Source organism: Oenanthe melanoleuca, chromosome 2 (assembly GCF_029582105.1).
Source record: "Oenanthe melanoleuca isolate GR-GAL-2019-014 chromosome 2, OMel1.0, whole genome shotgun sequence".
NCBI lineage: Eukaryota > Metazoa > Chordata > Aves > Passeriformes > Muscicapidae > Oenanthe > Oenanthe melanoleuca.
This window is the reverse complement of record NC_079335.1, coordinates 146424965-146437831: the sequence shown is the minus strand read 5'-3', so window position 1 is coordinate 146437831 and position 12867 is coordinate 146424965. Positions and strand designations below refer to the sequence as shown.

Below are 12867 nucleotides of genomic sequence, written 5' to 3'. Positions count from 1 at the left end.
GTGAAAAAGCAAAGAGCTTGGTTTGAAGAGTTAAAGGGAAATAAAAATAAAATTTAAAAAAAAAAATAAAATTTAAAAAAAAAAAAAAAAAAAGGAAAACAAAAGTTTGAAACTTAAGGAGAGCAAGCACCTCTAAAACTCCAGTTTGAAGAGTGGCTCAGGAGGTGCTCAGAGGGGCTGGTCCCACACCAGCTGAGGTGGGGCAGGCTCTGTCAGAGGCTGCCTGTGTCACTCACTGGCAGGACACCCCAGAATGCCCAGCTGGAATGGATGGAGCCCAGGAATGCACCACACCAGCTCTGGAGTGCCCTTAATTCAGTTAATTCAGTTCAGCCCACTCTGCATTGAAACCAGCCCTGCTGAAGTGAACTAAGGATCTTTAATCCCCAAGGAGAGCAGTTTCCACCAGGGCTGGTTAAGAGTAATTGAACTAATCCACTTTAAAAGTCAGTTCAGATTAGCTGTGCTGAGTGGCTGTGCAGATGGGGCCTGGGAGCACAGGGACTGTCTCCAGGCTGCAATAATCCCATCAATCTGCCCTGGGGAGGACAGCTCAGGCTGGGAGGGATCCAAAACACTCCAGGAGCAGCACTAATAGAAATGTCTCCCTGTGCCTGACAGGTGCCATCTGGTTGCAACCAAAGGCATTTTCCACATGGATTTTCTGGGCAAGCCAGATTTGCCAAAGGGAAATTGGGGTTTATGGGCAGCATCTCCCACCTGAGCCATGCTCAAGGCTCTCACCCCCTCACTGAAATATCAAATACACATCTCACTGCACCCCCATTATCCCAAAGGGGTCAGAGGATGGATTTGGGGGCTGGAATGAGCCAACTCCCCCCTGCCCTGCTGGTTGTTGGGGACTGGATCCCCATTTGGTGCTGCCACACCCATCCCACTCTCCTGCAAGCTTCCCCACTGGTTTCCATCCCAGCTTTTCCACTGGTTAGAGCAAAAGCAGGTCAGCCCCACAGGGATCAGAAAGCCAAGAAGAGCAATTAAAAAACAATAATAATAATAACAATCAAACCACCCCAAACCACATCCTGCCTCCATTTTCACTCCAGGTCCCCCCAGGACCCAGCAGCAGCACAGGGCAGGCTCAGCCCAGGTTCTGCCTTTCTAGGAAACCACAGAGCCCCTGTTTGATGCAAACCACTTCTCCCCCAGCCCAGAACCATCCCCAGCTGCTGTGTGCTGTCCCACTGCCGTGGGTGCAGTTCCTGACCCACAGGCACAGGCTGTGTGTGTTCACTCCTGTTAATGTTTCCTGTGTGGTTCGGGCTCCTTTACCTACAGGTATGTTTATTCCACTACTTGAGCAAACCAGCAGACTTTTTCATGGAACTGTTGATGTTTTTCCTGGCTGCTGCTGCTCCTGGAGAGGCAGGGCAGTGTACACACCGAGTTCATGCCCAGCTCCAGGCTGGGGCTGCTCTGCTCCTCCTGGGACCGTGGGGAATTGAAGGTTTCCATTGCACTGGTCAGGTTTCTTCCTTCTCCCAGCCTTCAGGCACACACACAGGCAGAGGAGCTCAGGCAGCTGACAGCAGCAAGAGTGTGGCTGCTGCTTGGAGCAAGAGCAGCAGCTGCCCTGGAAATCCAGCCACGCTCTGGGAAAGGAGAGCAGGTGCCACACTGCACCCCCAAAGTGAAGCTGCACCACCCTCCTGGTGTGCAGCCAGAAGCTTGGTGTTTCCTGCTTTTAAAGGCTTCAGACCTCACCAGGTCAGCAGGAAGATTCCTATCAATTTGTCTTTACATCTCCTTTATTGCTGCAACAAGAGGAGAAACTCCAACCCAGCGGGCTCAGCTTGGTCAGGCACATACTGAGGGCATTTTCAAACACAATTCGTGGTCCAACAGCCTTCTGGGGGTCTGAGAAGAGCCAGAGGATGTGCACAAATCCCTGACTCAGCTCAGAGCCTGCTCACTGTGAGAACACTCCTGTGCCACAGCTGAAGCACCCAAAGCAGACCCTGAGCACCCAGAGTGGTAAAACAACATCCAGACAGGTCAGGCACCAGCCTTGGAGCCACCACCACCAGAAGGAGCCTCCAGAGCTCTGGGAGCAGAGCAAACAGCCCCACACAGGCAGGGAGGGGCAGTGGCCTGTCCCTGATGGGCCCAGCTGCAGCACAGCATCCCTGGGAGCAGAGGAGTCACTCCCCACATCTGAGAGCAAAAACACACCCAGGGTCATGGTGTGACAGGGTCAGCCAGCCTGTGCAGCCCAGACTGGGGTGGTTCTGTCCCAGTGAGTCAGCCCAGCTCACTCAGTTTCCATGAGCCTGAGCAGCCCCAGGGATGCAGCACTGAGGGAGGAGGATGCTCTTCTCCTGCCCTGGTACCTCCCACCCTGCTGAGCCCAGCCCGTCCAACACAAAATCCCCACTGCACTGCAGCTGCTTTAAACTATCTCCACAACATCAGGTTGTTCCTTCATGGCTGGTGACCCCTCTGCAAGCTGAGGGGTCCAGTGACCCTGCAAGTGCAGGATGTGCCTGGTCCCACTGCCCTGCAGCCCAGTGCCTCTCCTGCACCTTGCAGAGGCAGGACTCAGTGGAAACACGTTTTCCCTCAGCTCCACAAACCAGCCTGGACATCACAGCTCATAACAGTGACCACAGGCACTGCTCAAAGCCTTCCTCAGTGCAGCTCACACCCTCCCAGGGGCAGCTCTTCACTCCAGTCCTCTCTCCAAACTCATGCTAAGCCTCTGGATTTCCAGAGTCAACATGGGACAAGCCAGAAGATAGAAACAGTCCCCAGGGATGCAACACAGCTGTGCTAATGAGCCAGAGGAAATGCTGGATCTTTGGTCAGACCCTGTAATTCAGCTCAAGTGGCTGCTTCACCTCTGGCCTGTCAGATCAACTTGTTAACCACAGACTGGGAAAGAGCTCCCTGCCTGCTCCCAGCAGGAGATTTCTCCTTGGCAGGGGCTGGAAAAGCCCCTACCCCCTCACCTTTGATTGCAGGGAGGCCCAGAGCTCTAAGTTTGCCAGGTATTTCAACATCTCACCTTACACTGGGACAGGATTAGGGCTGGAAAAGAATTTTGTCAAGATTAAGCCAAACAAGTCAGTTCTTTTTAAATCAAGTATCAGTTCTGGTGAACTGTCCCCAGAGGGGTTTGGGCTGCAGGATTGGGTTTCCTGTCAGAGGAGATGGGCAGCACTGCAGAGCAGCTGAACTCTGTGTTCTGAGCTGGGAAAGGTCCCCTGAAGTCATGGGCTGCCCTGGGAGAGCTCTGCAGCCAACACCAGTGGAGCCAGTCCAAGGTGGATGCTCATCCCTGAGCTGGCACCCAGGATGTAAAAAAGCTGAGAAACCCCAAAATCCAGCAGCATTTCAAGTTAAACTAGAGTGGAAACTTGATTATCTGAGTGATTTTCCAAGCTTTGCCTGATGAGCCCTCACCCACTCTCCCCTGTGCCTTAGGAGGGGCTCTGCACCCATGGGAGACACAAGAGACTCACAGGAGCCCAAAGCAAAATCATTCCTCCTGCAGGAATCTGGCAGACAAGGCAGAGACCCTCCCTGCAGCAGAGAGGAGCTCCAGAATGGGAAATCCACCCCAAAAATCTCACCCCAAGAGCTGACAGCTGCCAGGGATCCCAAGGGTGGCATTGCACAGTCACCAGGGCAGAATGAAACCACTCCAACTTCAATCACAGGTGAGAACTACCCAACATCCAGAAAATCCAACTTCACACCTTGGATGCTTTGGAAACTGAGGTGTTTGATGGTGATGCTAAAACAGAGCTGGAAAACCTCACAGGGTCCTCTGAAAAGAGCCACCTTGACCTAAAATCTTCAGCTGCAATCTCAAAAAAAAAAAAAAAAAAAAAAGAAGGTGGTTACACCCCCAGGGCTGCCTGGCTTTGTTTTGTTGCACTACCAAGCATCAGATCACAAGTATTTAAAAAAAAAAAAAAACAAAAAAACACCCAACCAACCAAACAAAAAAAAATAACCCCGCAACCAACCAAAAAAAAAAATAAAAAAAAAAGAAAAAAACAAAAAACCACATTAATCTGAAGAGATGCCAATGATATTAAAATAGTGAAAAACCAATGTCCCCAGCTCAGCAGGGGTTGACAACAGGGGTTCCCACTGAGATCTACACTGGGAATCAGCTGCAGGAAAACCATGAGGAGCAGGCACAGCCATGTCCCTGTGCTGTTCCTTTTGGGATCAGGTGAGGGAAGGCTACAAAAACCCCAGTAACTCATCAGAACCTGCCATGGACAGGGATCTTCCACTGTCCCAACCCCATCCAGCCTGGCCTTGGGCACTCCCAGGGATCCAGGAGCAGCCACAGCTCCCCTGGGCACCTGTGCCAGACCCTCACAGGAAGAATTCTCTCCCAAAATCCCATTTTATCCTGGCAGTGAAGCCATTCCCTGTGTCCTGTCCCTCCATCCCTTGTCCCCAGCCCCTCTCCAGCTCTCCTGAAGCCCCTTTAGGCACTGGAAGCTGCTCCAAGGTCTCTCCATGGCCAGAGTTGAAGATCCAGCAGCAGAAATCCCAGTGCCAAGTGGGCTCTGAGCCAGCACAATTCATCTTTGCCACCTGTGTCACCTCCTGTGCATCACCCAGGGCTCAGACTCAGCACACCTCCCTGTGTACTTCAAAACAAGCTGCTAATGTTTAAGTATTATTTATTTTGCTCACCAGTTGACCTCTTCCAAAAGGATTTTGGCCTTGAAAACAACAGTGGCTTGACCCTCTTTGTGCTGGGGCTGCTGAAATTCAGAAAATATCAACAGCAGACCAATGTTCTGGTTAAACTTCTGCCCATTCCTCCCAGGACTGCCTCAGCCAGCCACCAGGGAGGGTTTTAAGCTAAGCTGAGATATCCTGAGAACCTCTCTCAATGCTTCTTTCATGTCTAGGGGAAATCATCTGTTGCTCCACATCCCAAAAAGTCACTCCTGCTCTGCCCCATGGCCAAGTTTGCTGCTTCACTGTGGAAGACTCCAAGAAGTTTTTCCAAGAAAGGAAAGTTTTGCTCCAATTGGGAAACTCCTCCATCCAGTGCATGGCAGATGCAGAAATCAGAGCAAATTTTGCCCCAAGCTCCATGGCCATGTGGCTGCCCAATTAATGCTGTTTTAATCAGCCAGGTTTAATTAATCTGCTGATAGAATTACTGCCAAGTCCCACCCAGCCTGGGAATGAACAGGAATTGGGGGTTCCATGCTGTACCCCCAGCTCAGCATTACTGTCACACTGTTGAGTTTGCATGTTCTGTGGTGGATGGAGAGAAAAGAGGTTTTCCTCTGAGTTCTTCCCAAAAAAAGAGTTTAGTTGTTTTTTTGGTTTTTTTACCTCTCATTTCCCCTTCCCACAAAATCCTTCAACTGAATTAACAAAATGCTCCCCACACCTTAAAGAATGGTTTGTAATAAGACTGGAAGGCTGCACAGCCCAATGAGGAGCTGCTGGATCCATTTGAAGCAAGAGTTCCTGGTAAGAGCTGAGGGGGAAAGAAAGAAAAAAAGAAAAAAAAAAAAAAATCAGCATAGATTTTTCTATCAGCTCCAGCAAATCCTGTAACTGCTGTGTTTATCCACGGAGTCAAAATACTCCCTGTTCCACTTAGGGAAGTGCAAACACACATTACAATAAAATGTAAAGCTTGCTGAGCTGATAAACTTCATAAGTGTGTTTATGACAGTATCTGGAGAGATAAGGCTCATTAGCACTTACAGCCACCATCTGAAGGAACCTGAAAAAGCACAGTTACAAACAGGAGAAGAGGAAAAAAAATTTGCATCTTGACGTCAAAAAAAACCTTCTAAAGGGTTAACCCTTTCCATAAAAATAATCCTAATAATTTCTGGGTCCTCTCAGCTTGACCTGAGCTCTGGAAAAAGTCAGGAAAACTGATCCTTGGTCCAGAACCTGCAGCCACGTTCTGCAGGAGGAGCAGTGGCCCCCCAAAACCATTTAGGAGTGCAAACAACAAGTCCTGGGCTCCAGGGCTCCTCAGGTCGAGGAAATCAATTGTTTGAACACACCACAAGCCACCAGGGAGATGGTTTGGCTGCAGAGAGAAGGGGATTGAAAAGCCAGAGGCTCAGGTTGGAAAAATCACATCCAAGGGAGTTCTTGGATTGCTCCAGCACAGCCCTGGAAGGTGGGAACTTGGGAGGTTTGTGTCTAACAGGAGGTTTCACCATCCCACCCCAGAGGGGTCTCAGGAGGCAGCTGGAACCACAGGGTCAGAAATTGAGAGGAGATCAAGACATTTTTAATGCATGAAGTCCTCAAACTCCAGGGGAAGAGCTGATCCCTCTCTCTCCTACAGAGCTCAGGTGGCCACAGAACCCAAGCCCTGAAGGATTCCATTATTCCATAATTCCATAATTCCATGAACTGGAGCAGGGAGGATCTACATGGAGCTCCTGCCATCAGAATTCCTCCCACCCCAGTGGGGATATTCCAATTAAACATCTTCAAAATCCCCTTCTGACCTCACTGCCTGTTAGAAGGGGTCAAGGCACAGAGATGAACCAGGGACAGGGAAGGCAAATCCCATCTTCAGCTCTGAGCCAAGATTCCCATGTCCCACCCTGTGCAGCTCTGGACCATGAATGCCTCACCCTGTGGAAATACCAGTGATGTTCACTGCTCCAGCACCTCCTCTGGCTGCCCAGCCACCCTCACACCAGCTTAACTTCAGCAGTTCACTCTCAGATTTTCCACTTCAAAAAAAAAACTTAAAGAATGTTTAAATATCAACGCTCATTAGAAATAACACATCACCATGTCCTTAAATGAAGGGAATGGAATGGAGCATCCCTGGAATATTTACAGGAGAGCTGGGGAGAAGGTTTTTACACAGCTAGATAGTGATAGGACAAGTGGGGATGTTCCAAAGTGAAAGAGAACAGGTTTAGAGTAGCTATTAGGAGGAAATCCTTCCCTGGCTCAGGTTTCCCAGAGCTGGATCCCTGCAAGTGTCCAGGTCTGACAGGGCTTGGAACAACCTGGGATAGTGAAAGATGTCCCTGCCCAGGGAACCTGAAAATCTTTTCTAACCCAAATCATTCCCTGATTCTCCAAGAGGCAGCTACACCAAATCTGCCAGCACAATGAATTAATCCCTCAGAAAAAAAGAATAAAGCAGCAAAAACTGACAGAACTTGCTCAGGTCTGAAAGATTCAGACTCAGCAGCATCACAGAGGTCTCTCCATGCAGTCCTCCAGACTTTCCACCTAACTTGCTCCCCTTCCCTATCCCACAGCCTAATTTAATTACCACAACCAAATAAGCCTCAAGGGGATCCTCATTACCCAGAGAAAGCACAAGGTTTTTAATTATTAAACACTCTGGGGCTTTTTGTGTTGGGGTTGTGGGGCTGGACTCCCTTTTATTGTTGTCAGCAGCTCCCAGAAATGGAGTTAATGATTGACCAGCCTTTCAGCAGGAGAGCAGAGTCCTGTGGGTTCCTGGTCTCTGGTTCTGCATCACCAGCCAGGCTAAAGGAAGTCACCAGCCTCCTGCTTGGCCAGGTATCCACTCAATATTCTCCTGACAACCCATCTTAGTTCTCCACAGTGTCATTTACAGCACTGGGAAAAGAAAAATGCAACAATTGGACATGGAGGCTGCAAGAGTGCCCATCATTCACCTGAGCTCAGGGAGGAACAGCCCCAGCTGAGGGAAACTGAGGCACAAGTGGCTCCAAAAGGTGAAGCAACGTGGTCAACCCACTACTTCAGCCAAAAAAATATTAATTCCTGTGTGAATTACTGCTGCTCCATCCTCTGCAAGCTCTTCCCAGCCTGATGTGGGACAAACCCCACTCCCCAGGGATGAAGATGCAGCTCTGGCACAGTCATTTCTCCAGATGTTCCAGCTTTGTCACCACCCCATCAATCCAGTGCCACTTCCAAGCACCTGCAAAGCAAAAGCTGCTCCTGGGCACAGGGTTCCTTTTCCAAAGGGATGGAGGTTAAACACTTGAGTTGACCCAGAGAGGCCAAGTCTGGGAGCAAAGCCAGGCAGGACTCACAGCAGTGACAATTCACCAGCTCCAAACAGCAAGAGAGGAGGGGGAAAAAAAAAAAAAATTAAATAAAATCCCACACACAAACCAGGCAAGGAAAAACCAACAGCCCTTCAAGCCCAACATTCTGCTCTTTCCTAAGGCTCTCTTAAAATCCCACCCTGAGCCACGAGGCTGCTGCCCCACAGCAGAGCAGGCACCTATTCTGCACCTGCCAGAGGGAATAAAAATACATCTCACTTCCCACACTGCCAACCCCACAGAGCAGCCCTGGGGAGGGCTGTGCTGGTAAATTAGGGCAAGCTATGCTTCCCCTCCCTCCCTCTCCCCCCGTGAGCATTTGAGGGTTCCTGTTGCCTGCGTGCAGGGCACAGATCAGTTACATTTATGCAGAACATTGCAATCTGTCAATATAAACACTATGTAAGCATGAGCCACTTGTAACATTACTACTGTCTTGACAAGTGTTTGCAGAGGGGGCAGAGCTGCTGGGATCCTTCTGCTCCCAGAGGGAAGGCAGAGCAAATCCCAACCTGCAGGAAAAATGCTTCTTCCAGCAAAAATTAAAATAATAATTGTACATATATGTGTATACATATGTGTATATATATAAAATACATATAATATATATATAAAATACATATAATATATATATAAAATACATATAATATATATATAAAATACATATAATATATATATAAAATACATATAATATATAATATATATGAATATATAAATATACATATTTATATATGTAAAAATGTATATTAAAATATAAATAAACATACAAATGAATATAAATATATAAATATAGATAAGTTATATATAAATATACATATTTATATATGTAAAATGTATATAAAAATATAAACATATAACTAATTATATATAAATATAAATAAATAGATAAAAATTATAGATATAAATATATAAATATATAAAAATATAAAAATAAATATAAAATTATATAAATATATAAAAAATATATAAATATATAAATATATAAATAAGTATATAAGAATTATAGATATAAATATATAAATAAATATAGATATAAACAAATACAGATATAAAGAAATATATAAATAATTTATTTTTTATTTTTTTTAAAGAGGTGCATCAAAACAGATTCAGACTCCAAATCAGGACCCCCAGAAATAGAGGGGGGGTTGATTTATGGATCCACAGATCAGGCAGCTCAGGAAAGCAGAAGCTCCTAAGGGCTGGTTTCCCTTCCCACCAGCACAGGATTGAAGTTCCTCAGCCACTCTGCCACCCCAGCATGGTTAATATTGTCACAAAGCCCAGAAGTGTAAGTCCCAACACAATTCCCAAATTCCCCAAAATTCAGCTGCCACCATCACCCTCCTCCTGTGGGGCAGCTCTAAATGACAAAAAGCCACCAGGGCTGTGCTCAGTTTTGCAGACATGCTTTCTTCTATCATAAAGTTTTTTATCAGACAAAGCTTTGGAGCTGTGGCATCACCACATCCCTGCTGCCAGGCTCCTCCAGCTGTGTCCCAGCTGTTAGGGCCGAGCCAAACCCCTCAAAATGCCTCCTGAGCAGGTGGCTGCAGGGTCCCAGCTCTGCACACCAGCATCACTGCAGCCCTGGGTCATGCTGGCACCTGCTGCAGGGAGCAGGGCAGCAACACCCAGGCTGCCACAATATCCCTCAGAAAAATTAAAAAAAAACATCTCTCCCTGCATGGACCATCACCTTCTGCACACCTCCCAGTCAGGCAGCTTGGGCATGGGGAATAAAACAGCAAGAGCCCCACCTGCACCACAGCTTTAACCCCCCACATTCCACACTCAGCTTCCAGAGCTGATTTATCCTCCTTGGCTGCTTGTGCATCCCTGCAGGAGGAGCAGAGCTCCAGGGAGGCAGCAGCCTCCAGCCGTGCTGTTCCCAGCCCAGCACAGACATAACTCCATGCTGACACAATCTCATTATCGTGTAACCATGCCCCACTGCTGTCCCTGGGCACTAATTCCCCACCAGGCCACACATTTGGAGACATGGAATTCTTTCCCTGAAATAAGACATTGGGGCTGGGGGGGGTGGGGAAGGGATCATGCACAGCTGTCCCTATCCCCCTCCAGACTGCAGAAGGGAACAGCCAAGCTGCAGCCAGAGCCTGACATCTGCTTAACTACCTCACTCTGTGCCCCACCACCTCCTCAGGGATGCCAGCACCCAGACAGGCCAGCAGGTGATGCCTTGGACTCAAAAGAAGATGCCTAGAGGGTGTGTTTTAGCTCAGCTGATGCAGCCAAGTTGTCAGGACAGATTTATGAGGATGAGCAGATGTGCTGCCTCACCTGGAGCAGCTCCTTCATGCACATGGCATAAGAAAAAAGATCAATACCAGCCCTCCCAGGGCACTTGCAGAGCCATCGAGATCTGCAGTAATATCCAGCTTTTACCAGGTGGGATTTCCTTCCTTATCAACACACAGAAGCACACAGCAAGGAGGGCTCAGCTCTCCCACACACTTGTCAGATCTCAGAGTGGATTATCAGCACCTGGGATCTCAGCACTGGCTATTCCCAGTGTCCCCAGCAGCTCAGCAAGTGCAGCCCCTGCTCCTGGAAGAACAAAGAGGGATCAGCAGCAGATGCTGCTCCTGCACTGGGCTCTAACCAGAGACAAGGATGCTTTGCATAAGCAAACTCCACTGCACACCACAGCAGCCCTGGAGCACTTGGAGTGCACATCTGGCTGGGTGAACATCTGGCAGCATCTCCTCTCCCCTCCTTACTGCCAGGGAGGGAGTCTCAAATCAGAGACAGCAGCTGTACCAAGACAGAAAACCCAGCGCAGTCAGGACAGACAGCAGACACTGCCCTGGGCTCAGGATGTCCCTGCTTAACTTAAAACCTCTACAAGCCAAGGGAGAAACCCCAGAAGGAACTGGAACGAGCTACCTGCTGCTCTAGAGCAGACACCAGCACAGCAGGGATTAATAGAGGAGCTCCAGCCAAGCTCCTTCCAAAGCCTGTCAGTCCCCACGGCACAATTCAGCTGCACAGTGCCGGTGGTCCTCGGCAGACACACGAGCCAACGGGCTGGGAACAGCGCTCCACACACTGCCGAGGGAGAAAAGGGCTTTCCCTAAAAACCTGCACACACAGGACAGGCTGTTTCCTTAGAAAACCAGCCCCAGCAGCAGGAAGTGAAACGGTTCTGGAGCTGGAAACAGAAGATGTAAGTAGCACTGTTTGGAAAACTCTGCCAGACCACAAGCAATGGACAAGCCTCAACACCGGGATTTGTTTTACTGGAAAGAAGGGGGGAAAACCTCAAGTCTGCTAAAACATTCTCTAGGGCTGGTCCAGTGGCTCCTACCAGTGGTCACAACACAACATCCCCAAAAAAAAAAAAAGAAGAGAAGGAAAAAAAACACTAAAAAAAAGAGGAGGGTAAGAACCATCACTGCTGTGCAAACTTAAAACCTCTTACACAGGTGCGCGCGTCCCACCCTCTTCTCGAACTGACACTTCGGGACTAATGGTTGAAAATTAAGGATAAGAGGCTGCAACACCCCATAAAGCACGGAGGGAAAGCCGCGCACGGAGCTGAGGCGGCGCGACGCGGGTTGAAGAGGAGCGGGGGCGCGGGCTGAGCTGGCCGGTCCAGCTCACGGCACAGAGGAGGGACAGCGGGATAAAACAGGGATAAAATCTCGGGAAGGGAAGGGAAGGGAAGGGAAGGGAAGGGAAGGGAAGGAGCGGGATCCACCTGCGCCGGGCCGGGAGCGCCCCCTGCCGGCCGCGCCCCGCCGCGCGCACAGGTGAGCGCCGGGGATGCGCACCCGCGGATCCCCCACCAAAAATTAAAAAAAACTCCGCAAAAAGCATCACCAGCCAGCACCTGCTGTTGGAACACGCCCTTAAATCGCGGGGAAAAAGGAGTTTTCTGCCCCGTGTCGCACGGGGGTACAGCCCGCGGCTGGTGCGCTCCGGGTCCGCTCCGTGCGCGAACGGCGGAACGGAGCGCTCGCCCAGCCCCGGCAGCTCCCGGGGAATATTCCGGCAGCTCCCGGGGAATATTCCGGCAGCTCCCGCAGAGCCCGGTCCCGACTGGCAAACCCAAAGGGATCCCGGTGCCCGTCTGCGAGCGCTGGGACGCGGGACAGGCGCGGGCACGGCGCTGTCGCTGCCCCTGTCCGGCTGTCAGGAGATGCCCGCGCATCCCCAAAAAGCGCAGAACCCCTCCCGCATCCAAAAAATAAACTCGGGCAAAAAGTTAAAAGAGCAGGAGCGGGGGAGCACCTACCCGAAGTAGGCAGCGGAGGGCCGCGGGGCGCAGGCGAGCAGCCCTAGGAGCGCGCAGGAGGAGAGCCATCCCAGCAGGACGTGTCCATCCAGCATCTTGCAGCGGCGCCGGCGCTGCTCATCTCGTTCCCCCGCCGCGCCCGCTGCGGCCCCGCCGCCCGCCCCGCTTCTTATAGCGCGGCCGGCGGCGAGAGCCCGAGCGGCGGCGGGGCGGGCCGGGGAGGGGCCGCCGGGGGGGAGGGACACGGCCGAGGGGCGGGTTGGGACACGGGGACACTCCCCGGGAGGAGGGACGGAGCGGCGGGGCGGGCAGAGCGCGGAGAAAGCGGAGCGGAGCGGCGGAGCGGGGATGGGACACGGCTGGGGGGGAAAGGGGCGAGATGGGCAGGTGTGAGGAGAGGGATGGGTGTGCCAGGGATGGGTGTGCCAGGGATGGGTGTGCCAGGGATGGGTGTGCCAGGGGCGGGCAGCAGTGCCAGGGCCAGGTGAGCGAGGCGTGAGAGTTCCAGAGGTGCGCAGCTGGGCGAGGATGAGGTGCGCAGAGGTTGGGTGGTCGTGCAAG

General features: G+C 50.6%; 1 protein-coding gene across 1 annotated transcript in view; it reads right to left on the bottom strand.

Annotated features, from left to right (window-relative positions):
* The window catches only part of WNT9A (Wnt family member 9A), a 62945-nt gene extending 50457 nt beyond the window's left edge, over positions 1-12488 (bottom strand). Inside the window, exon 1 of the mRNA XM_056485102.1 lies at positions 12307-12488. Within this exon, the coding sequence (XP_056341077.1) occupies positions 12307-12401 (95 nt within the window). The 5' untranslated portion in view covers positions 12402-12488. The remainder of the gene's footprint in view (positions 1-12306) is intronic.
* Between the last annotated feature and the right edge of the window lie 379 nt (positions 12489-12867).